The sequence below is a fragment of the Melopsittacus undulatus genome, chromosome 30 (assembly GCF_012275295.1).
Source record: "Melopsittacus undulatus isolate bMelUnd1 chromosome 30, bMelUnd1.mat.Z, whole genome shotgun sequence".
Lineage (NCBI taxonomy): Eukaryota > Metazoa > Chordata > Aves > Psittaciformes > Psittaculidae > Melopsittacus > Melopsittacus undulatus.
The window spans coordinates 199,063-209,396 of NC_047556.1; the positions used below are offsets into that span (position 1 = coordinate 199,063).

General features: G+C 45.5%; 1 protein-coding gene and 1 long non-coding RNA gene across 2 annotated transcripts; both read left to right on the plus strand.

The window, feature by feature from the left end:
* The first annotated feature begins 7,100 nt into the window (after window positions 1–7,100).
* LOC117437859 (N66 matrix protein-like) lies at window positions 7,101–9,233 on the plus strand. The gene is made up of 5 exons (XM_034072502.1): window positions 7,101–7,427; window positions 7,497–7,982; window positions 8,013–8,408; window positions 9,083–9,086; window positions 9,209–9,233. Exons 2-5 carry the CDS (start codon window positions 7,559–7,561, stop codon window positions 9,231–9,233), a joined length of 849 nt encoding a protein of 282 aa, XP_033928393.1. The 5' UTR covers window positions 7,101–7,427; window positions 7,497–7,558.
* Window positions 9,234–9,287: 54 nt separating this feature from the next.
* On the plus strand, window positions 9,288–10,219 carry LOC117437889 (uncharacterized). The gene is made up of 2 exons (XR_004550522.1): window positions 9,288–9,349; window positions 10,120–10,219. It is a non-coding gene; the product is annotated as an uncharacterized lncRNA (long non-coding RNA).
* The last annotated feature ends 115 nt before the right edge of the window (window positions 10,220–10,334 follow it).

The window sequence follows — 10,334 nt, forward strand, 5'->3', positions numbered from 1 at the left end:
TTCCATTAATTCTATTAATTCTATTTTCCATTAATTCCATTAATTCTATTTTCTATTATTTCTATTTTCCATTATTTCTAATTTCCATTAATTCTATTTTCCATTATTTCATATTAGCTATAATTATTAGCCCTAATTTATATCATTAATATATAACATTCTTCCTAGATAATATGTACATATTAATAATGACATATTACAGAACAATTATCACATTACAACAATCATTTATTAATAATAATAGATTAATAACATTCCATTCCCCAATAAATAGTGTTATTAGCCAATAAATAGCACCTTTATTAGCGTTATTAGCGATAATATTTGATAGCTAATGAGCATAATGAGTAGAAAAGGGATTTATTAGTGCTAATAATTCTTTATTGTATCATTATTAATGGTCGATCGCCTTATAATGTGTATTTTATTAATGATATTGTTATATCTTATGTGTATCAGTATTAATATCATTAATAAACTAATAATTATCACCAATATCTCATTAAATTACTAATAAATGGCTATTAAATGGTTATTTTCTCTATTTCTCCTATTATTAACGCACTTTGGGGATGCCAATAAAGGGAATGGAAGGGAATAAAAGGGAATAAATGCCCCAAAATTGGGTTAAATTCACCCAAAACAGAGAAATAAAGGCTCTAAATTGAATTAAATGCCCCAAAATTGGATGAAATTCACCCAAATCAGTGAAATAAAGGTTCTAAATCTGATTTAATGCCCCAAAATGGGATGAAATTCACCCAAATCAGTGAAATAAAGGCTCTAAATCCAATTTAATGCCCCAAAATGGGATTAAATTCACCCAAATCAGTGAAATAAAGGCTTTAAATCTGATTTAATGCCCCAAAATGGGATGAAATTCACCCAAATCAGTGAAATAAAGGCTCAAAATCCGATTTAATGCCTCAAAATGGGATGAAATTCACCCAAATCAGGGGAATAAAGGCTTGAAATCGGATTTAATGCCCCAAAATGGGATTAAATTCACCCAAATCAATGAAATAAAGGCTCTAAATCTGATTTAATGCCCCAAAATGGGATTAAATTCACCCAAATCAGTGAAATAAAGGCTTGAAATCCGATTTAATGCCCCAAAATGGGATTAAATTAACCCAAATCAGTGAAATAAAGGCTTTAAATCTGATTTAATGCCCCAAAATGGGATTAAATTCACCCAAATCAATGAAATAAAGGCTCTAAATCAAATTAAATGCCCCAAAATCGAATTTAATGCCCCAAAATTGCTTTAATTTCCCCCAAATCCATAAAATAAAGGCTCAAAATGGAATTTATTGCCCCAAATCCATTAAATAAACGCTGAAAATGGAATTTATTGCCCCAAATCCATAAAATAAACGCTCAAAATGGAATTTATTGCCCCAAACCCATAAAATAAAGGCCCAAAATACAATTAAACGCCCGAAACTAAGCGAAAAAACCCGAATTTTGGCCAATTTTACACAAAATCGCCTCAGAACAGAAACTCCATTAAAACCCAGGCCCTGAAGGGAAGGAAACGGCACGAACCGACGGAAAAGCGAAGAAACGCGTGCACGAAGCGCTTTAAACACCGATCCCTGTAGAACTGCATGCAAAATAACGCCGAAAATGCTCAAAAACGGTGATTTTAAAGGAAAAATCGACTTAAAAGTAAGGAAAATAAACGGGAGAACGGAGGGGTGGTCGTGAGGTAAGCCGCTCGCCGCTCAAAATGGCGGCTTAATCTGCCTAGCAACGGCCTCTGATTGGCTGAGAGGCGCCGCGGGGGGGGTGGGGCCTCGGAGGGGGAACGGCGTCGCCTTGGCAACGGAGCCGTTGCCTTGGCAACGGAGGGGCTGTTCTGCCTTAGGGACGCCGCCATTTTGCCTTAGCAACGGCGTGAGGTGAGGGGGGATTGAGGGGGGCAAATACTGGGGGGGGGGGGGCAAATACTTGTGGGGGGGGCAAATAGGGGGGTAAATGGGGGGGGGGGGGGAGGGGGTCCAGGCTTCATTTGGGGGGTGCAGGCTTCATATGGGGGGGTTAGGCCGCGGGGGGGGGGGGCCGCGCTCCATTGGGGTCAATGGGGAGGGGGAAAGGCCCCAAAATGAGGGGTTTTGAACCCAAAATGGAGGGGTTTACCTCAGAAAAGGAGGGGTTTAAGCCTCAAAATGGGGTTTTTCACCCCAAAATGGGGGGGGGGGCACTTAAATCCCGTTAAATAAGCTTGTTTGTGGCTGTTGTTTGATACCCCCCGTTTGAGACCCCCAAAATCAGCATAAACTGCCCCAAAATAGGGGTAAAAGCATCCAAAAGAGGTGATTTAGCCCCAAAATGAAGCTCGAACTGCAAAGAGAGGCTCAAAACCCTAAGTTTTGAGCTTAAAAGGGTTTTAGGCCCTAAAAAAGGGATTTTAGGCCCTAAAAGAGGGGTTTTAGGCCCTAAAAGAGGGGTTTTAGGCCCTAAAAGAGGGATTTTAGGCCCAAAAAGAGGGGTTTTAGGCCCAAAAAGAGGGTTTTTGTGGCTATAAATGGTGAAAATAGGCCTGAAAAGCCCCAAAATATGGGGTTTGGCACACAAATTTCTACCTAATGGCCCCAAATTGGGTTGAAAACCCCCAAAATAGGGATTTAAAGTCCTAAAATAAGGATTTTAACCCCAAAATACAGATTTAAACCCCCCAAAATAGGGATTTTAGCACCTAAATAGGGTTTAAAAGCCCCCAAATAGGGTGGAAAACCCCCCAAATAGGGATTTAAAGCCCTAAAATAGGGATTTTAACCCCAAAATAGGGATTTAAACCCCAAAGTAGTGATTTTAACCCCCAAAATAGGGATTTTAACCCCCAAAATAGGGATTTTGTCCTCAAAATAGGCCTCAAATAAGGATATATTGCCTTAAAATAAGGATAAATGCCCTAAAATAGGGATAAATCACCCCAAAATAGGGATAAATGCCCCTAAAATAGGGGTAAATAACCCCAAAATAGGGTTAAATGACCCTAAAATAGGGATAAATGCCCTAAAATAGGGATAAATCACCCCAAAATAAGGATAAATGCCCTAAAATAGGGACAAATGGCCCAAAATAGGGATAAATGCCCCTAAAATAGGGATAAATGCCCCATAATATGGACAAATACCCCCAAAATAGGGATAAATGCCCTAAAATAGGGATAAATGCCCTAAAATAGGGATAAATCACCCCTAAATAAGGATAATTTGCCCCCAAAATAGGGTTAATGACCCTAAAATAGGGATAAATGCCATAAAATAGGAATAAATGCCCCTAAAATAGGGATAAATAACTTTAAAATATGGATAAATCACCCCAAAATAAGGATAAATGCCCTAAAATAGGGATAAATCACCCCAAAATAGGGATAAATCACCCCAAAATAGGAATAAATGCCCCTAAAATAGGGATAAATGCCCTAAAATAGGAATAAATGCCCTAAAATAGGGATAAATCACCCCAAAATAGGAATAAATGCCCTAAAATAGGGATAAATCACCCCAAAATAGGGATAAATGCCCCTAAAATAGGGATAAATGCCCTAAAACAGGGATAAATGCCCTAAAATAGGGATAAATGCCCCTAAAATAGGGATAAATGCCCTAAAATAGGGATAAATAACCCCAAAATATGGTTAAATGACCCTAAAATAGGGATAAATCACCCCAAAATAGGGATAAACACCCCCAAATAACTTTAGAACCCAAAACTGAGTTTATTAACCCCAAACCTGCGACTTTAACCCCCCAGAAATAGCCTTAAATCCTCCCAAAATGGGTTTTCTACCCCAAAAAAACCCATTTTAACCCCCCCAAAAACCCTTTTCCTTCTGTTTTCACCCCAAAACTCCCCCTCCCCTTAATGACGTCATCAGTGGGGGGGGTCCCCCCCCTTACATCCGGTTTGGTCCCATCCTCTTCCTCCTATGGGGGGGGCACAGACGGGACCCCCATAGACATGAATGAGGCTGGAGGTGGGACCACTTTTGGGGTGAAAAAGGGGGATTTTGGGGGTGGAAAGGGGATTTGGGTGGAAAAAGGGGGATTTTGGGGGTGGGAAGGGGATTTGGGTGGAAAAAGGGGGATTTTGGGGGTGGAAAGGGGGTTTGGGTGGAAAAAAGGGGATTTAGGGGTTGGAAATGGGATTTGGGTGGAAAAAGGGGGATTTTGGGGCTAGAAAGGGGATTTGGGTGGAAAAAAGGGGATTTTGGGTCTGGAAAGGGGATTTGGGTGGAAAAAGTGGGATTTTGGGGGTGGAAAAGGGATTTGGGTGGAAAAAGGGGGATTTTGGGGGTGGAAAAGGGATTTGGGTGGAAAAAGGGGGATTTTGGGTCTGGAAATGGGATTTGGGTGGAAAAAGGGGGATTTTGGGGGTGGAAATGGGATTTGGGTGGAAAAAGGGGGATTTTGGGTGGAAAAATGGGGATTTTGGGGGTGGAAAGGGGATTTGGGTGGAAAAAGAGGGATTTTGGGGCTGGAAAAGGGATTTGGGGTGAAAAATGGGGATTTTGGGGCTGAACTTGTCATTTGGGTTGAAAAATGGGTATTTTGGGGATGGAAATGTCAGATTTTGGGGTAAATAATTGTATTTTTGGGCAAATGACAGTGAAATGGGGGAAAAACAGGTTTTTGGGGTCCAACAACTGCTTTTTGGGGTAAAAGAGCCAGTTTTGGGGTCCAAAATGTGATTTTTGGGTTAACATCTGGTTTTGGGGTAAAACACCTGCTTTTTGGTGCTTCAAACCTAATTTTGGGGTCAAACAGCTGCTTTTTGGTGTTGGAAGCTTAGTTTTGGGGGTAAAACAGCTGATTTTGGGGCTAAACCACCTGATTTAGGGTTAAGCCACCTGATTTGGGGCCTGAAACTCCTAATTTGGGGTCTAAATCCTCTAATTTTGGGTTTAAACTCCCTATTTTTGATCTAAACCCCCTCATTCTGTCCCTAAACCCCCTAATTTTGGGTCTAAATCCTGTAATTTTGGGCCTAAACCCCCTAATTTTGGTCAAATCCCCCTAATTTTGTGTCTATCCCCCCTAATTTTTGGTCTAAACCCCCTAAACTTGGTCAAAACCCTCTAATACTGTCCCTAAACCCCCTAATTTTGGGTTTAAACCCTCTAAATTTAGTCTAAATCCCCTAATTTTGGTCAAAACCTCCTAATTTTGGGTCTAAATCCCCTAATTTTGGCCCTAAACCGACTAATTTTGGGTCGAACACCTCTAATTTGGGGTCTAAATCCTCTAATGTTGGGTCTAAACCCCTTAATTTGGGCCTAGACCTTCTAAATTTGGTTCTAAACCCCCTAATTTTGGTCAAAACCCCCTAATTTTGGGTCTAAACCCCCTAATTTTGGGTCTATCCCCCCTAATTTTGGGTCTAAACCCCCTAATTTTGGGTCTAAACCCCCTAAATTTGGTCAAAACCCTCTAATATTGTCCCTAAACCTCCTAATTTTGGGTCTAAACCCCCTAATTTTGGTCAACCCCCCCTAATTTTGGTCAAAAACCTCTAATTTTGGTCTAACCCCCTTATTTTGTGTCTAAATCCCCTAATTTTGACCCTAAACCCTCTAATTTTGGTCAAAACTCCCTGATTTTGGGTCTAAACCTCCTAATTTTGGTCAAAGTCCCATAATTTTGGGTCTAAGTCCCATAATTTTGATTCTTTCCCCCCTAATTTTGGGTCTAAATCCTCTAATTTTAGGTCAAAACCCCCTAATTTTGGCCAAAACCTAATTTTGGCCCTAAACCCTCTAATTTTGTGCATAACCCCCCTAATTTTGGCCCTAAACCCCCTAATTTTGGCTCTATCCCCTCTAATTTTAGGTCTAAACCCCCTAAATTTGGTCAAAACCCATTAATTTTGGGTCTAAATCCCCTAATTTTGGGTATAACCCCCCTAATTTTGTGTCTAAATCCCCTAATTTTGGGTCTAAACCCCCTAATTTTGGGTCTAACCCCCCTAAATTTGGTCAAAACCCCCTAATTTTGGGTCAAACCCCCCTAATTTTGGGTCAAAACCCCCTAATTTTGGCCCTAAACCCCCTAATTTTGGGTCTAAATCATCTAATTTTGGTCAAAGCCCCCTAATTTTGGCCCTAAATCCCATAATTTTGGCTCTATCCCCCCTAATTTTGGGTCTAAACCCCCTAATTTTGGTCAAAACCCCCTAATTTTGGTCAAAACCCCCTAATTTTGGCCCTAAACCCCCTAATTTTGGGTCTAAATCCTCTAATTTTGGTCAAACCCCCCTAATTTTGGGTCTAAATCCCCTAATTTTGGGTCAACCCCCCCTAATTTTGGGTCAAAACCCCCTAATTTTGGCCCTAAACCCTCTTAATTTTGATCACACCCCCCTAATGTTGGTCAAAAACCCTAATTTTGGGTCTAAACCCTCTAATTTTGGGTCTAAACCCCCTTATTTTGGGTCTATCCCCCTTAATTTTGGGTCTAAACCCCCTAATTTTGGTCAAACCCCCCTAATTTTGGGTCTAAATCATCTAATTTTGGCCTAATCCCCCTAATTTTGGGTCTAAATTGTCTAATTTTGGGTCAAAACCCTCTCACTCCCCCTTTTCTCTCCCCCCGCTCCCCCCCCCCCCATGGACCCCACCCCCCCTCGCCCCCCATCTCCCCCCCCCCCCACACCATGGGGCCTGCCCCACATCCTGGAGGATCTATGGGTCCTACAGCAGCGCCAGCTCCAGCAGCTCCAGCTCACTGAGGCCATCAGCCGCCAGCTCCTGTTGCTTGCTGCCCTCCAGCCCCATAAGTACCCCATTGAGACCCATAAGTACCCCATTGAGACCCATAAGTACCCCATTCAGCCCCATAAGTGCCCCATTCAGCCCCCTAAACACCCCATACAGACCCATAAGTGTCCCCTTCAGCCCCATAAGTGCCCCATTCAGACCCATAAGCACTCCATCCAGCCCCATAAGCACTCCCTCCAGCCCCATAAATGTCCCCTTCAGCCCCATAAACACCCCCTACAGACCCATAAGTACCCCCTCCAGCCCCATAAGTACCCCCTTCAGCCCCATAAGTGCCCCGTTCAGCCCCATAAGTGCCCCACTCAGACCCATAAGTGCCCCATTCAGACCCATAAGTGCCCCCTCCAGCCCCATAAGTGCCCCCTTGTGGCCCCAGGCCTGCCCCCCATCCTGCCCCACTGTGGCAATGGGCAAGGGGGCAATGGGGGCAAGGAGGTGGGAAGTAGGGGCAAGAGAGGCAATGGGGGCAATGGAGTCAATGGGGGCAACCAACCACTCAATGGAGTCAATGGAGGCAATGGAGTTAATGGGGGCAACCAACTACACAATGTGGGCAACCAAGTCAATGGAAGCAATGGAGTCAATGGAGGCAACCAAACACTCAACGTGGGCAACCAAGCACTCAATGGAGTCAATGGGGGCAACCAAGAACTGAATGGGGGCAACCAAGTCAATGGAGTCAATGGGGGCAACCAACCAGTCAATGGAGGCAATGGAGTCAATGGAGGCAACCAACAACTCAATGGGGGCAACCAAGTCAATGGAGTCAATATGGGCAACCAACCAGTCAATGAAGGCAATGGAGTCAATGGAGGCAACCAACAACTCAATGGGGGCAACCAAGTCAATGGAGTCAATGGGGGCAATGGAGTCAATGGAGTCAACGTGGGCAACCAAGTACTCAATGGGGGCAACCAGACACTCAATGGAGGCAATGGAGTCAATGGGGGCAACCAAGCACTCAATGGAGTCAATGGAGTCAATGGGGGCAACCAGACACTCAATATGGGCAACCAACCAGTCAATGGAGGCAATGGAGTCAATGGGGGCAACCAAGCACTCAATGGGGGCAACCAAGTCAATGGAGTCAATGGGGGCAACCAAGCACTCAATGGAGTCAATGGAGTCAATGGGGGCAACCAGACACTCAATATGGGCAACCAACCAGTCAATGGAGGCAACCAAGTCAATGGAGGCAATGGAGTCAATGGGGGCAACCAACCTCCCAATGGGGGCAACCAAGAGGTCAATGTGGCCACTCCGGACCTGAATGGGAGCAAGCAGCTGATGGATGTGGGTGCCCAAGAGGTCAATGGGGGCACCCATAACATCAATGGGGGCAGCCCCATTGCCATCAATGGGGGGAGCCCCATTCCCATCAATGGGAGCCCCATTCCCATCAATGGGAGCCCCATTCCCATCAATGGGGGGAGCCCCATTCCCATCAATGGAACCCCCATTCCCATCAATGGGAGCCCCATTCCCATCAATGGGAGCCCCATTCCCACCAATGGGAGCCCCATTCCCACCAATGGGAGCCCCATTCCCATCAATGGGAGCCCCATTCCCATCAATGGCAGCCCCATTCCCATCAATGGGGGGAGCCCCATTCCCATCAATGGCAGCCCCATTCCCATCAATGGGAGCCCCATTCCCATCAATGGCAGCCCCATTCCCATCAATGGGAGCCCCATTCCCATCAATGGGAGCCCCATTCCCATCAATGGGGGGAGCCCCATTCCCATCAATGGGAGCCCCATTCCCATCAATGGGAGCCCCATTCCCATCAATGGGAGCCCCATTCCCACCAATGGGAGCCCCATTCCCATCAATGGCAGCCCCATTCCCACCAATGGGAGCCCCATTCCCATCAATGGCAGCCCCATTCCCATCAATGGCAGCCCCATTCCCATCAATGGGAGCCCCATTCCCATCAATGGCAGCCCCATTCCCATCAATGGCAGCCCCATTCCCATCAATGGGAGCCCCATTCCCATCAATGGCAGCCCCATTCCCATCAATGGGAGCCCCATTGCCATCAATGGGAGCCCCATTCCCATCAATGGGAGCCCTATTCCCATCAATGGGAGCCCCATTCCCATCAATGGGAGCCCCATTCCCATCAATGGGAGCCCCATTCCCACCAATGGGAGCCCCATTCCCATCAATGGCAGCCCCATTCCCACCAATGGGAGCCCCATTCCCATCAATGGGAGCCCCATTCCCATCAATGGGAGCCCCATTCCCATCAATGGCAGCCCCATTGCCATCAATGGGTCCCCTCCCCCCCCCAAGCTCCGCTTGCTCTCCGGCCCCTCCCCCTCCCCCTGGGGCCTCCCGCCCCTCCCCCCCCCTCCCCCCCGGCGGCGGCCGTTGGGGGAGGGGCGGGGTCACGTCATGACGTCGTCAATGACGTCACAGTCGTCGACATCAACGTCGCCATTGACGTCAACATTAATGGCGTCGACATCGATGACGTCATCGCCGTCGACGTCGGCGACATTGACGTCATCAGTGACGTCATCGACGACGTCGTCAATGGAGGAGGAGGAGGAAGGGGAGGTAAGAGGATTTGGGTTGAATTGGGGGGGATTTGGGTAAATTTGGGTTAAATTGGGGGGAATTTGGGGAAATTTGGGTTGAATTGGGTGGAATTTGGGGAAATTTGGGTTAAATTGGGTGGAATTTGGGGAAATTTGGGTTAAATTGGGTGGAATTTAGGGAAATTTGGGTGGAATTTGGAGGGAAATTTGGGTAGAATTTGTGTGGAAATTTGGGTCAAATTTGGGTGGAAATTTTGGTCAAATTTGGGGAAATTTGGGTGGAATTTTGGGGGGAATTTAGTGGAATTTTGGGAAATTTGGATGGAATTTGGTTAAATTTGGGTGGGATTTTGGGGGAAATTTGGGGTGAAATTTGGGGAAATTTGAGTGGAATTTGGGGGAAATTTGGGTGGAATTTGGGCAAATTGGGTGGAATTTTGGGTGAAATTTGGGGAAATTCGGGATAAATTGGGTGGAATTTGGGTGGAATTTTGGGGAAAATTTGAGTGGAATTTGGGGGAAATTTGGGTGGAATTTGGGGATATTTGGGTGGAATTTTGGGTGAAATTTGGGGAAATTCGGGTTAAATTGTGTGGGATTTGGGTGGAATTTTAGTGAAATTTGGGTGGAATTTGAAGGAAAAGAAGGAAAATGGGGGAAAAGAAGCAAAAAATTGGGGAAATTGTGGGAAATTTGGGAACAGTGATTGAAAAATGTGAATTTTGGTCAAATTTGGGTGAAATTTGGGGTAATTTTGGGGTAATTTAAGTGAATTCCTTCTCCCCACAGATCCCCTCCCCCATGGGCCCCATTGGGGACCCCCATTGAAGACGGGTCCCCCCATCCCCCCCCATAACCATTGATGAGGCCATTAAAGCCATTGATCAGCCCCTCCCCCCCTTTGTGCTTATTGGGGGGGGGGGATGGCACAAAATGGCGGCCGTTGCCATGGAGACGGTGCGTAAGATGGAGGCGTTGCTATGGGGATGGGGGAGCGCTCAAGA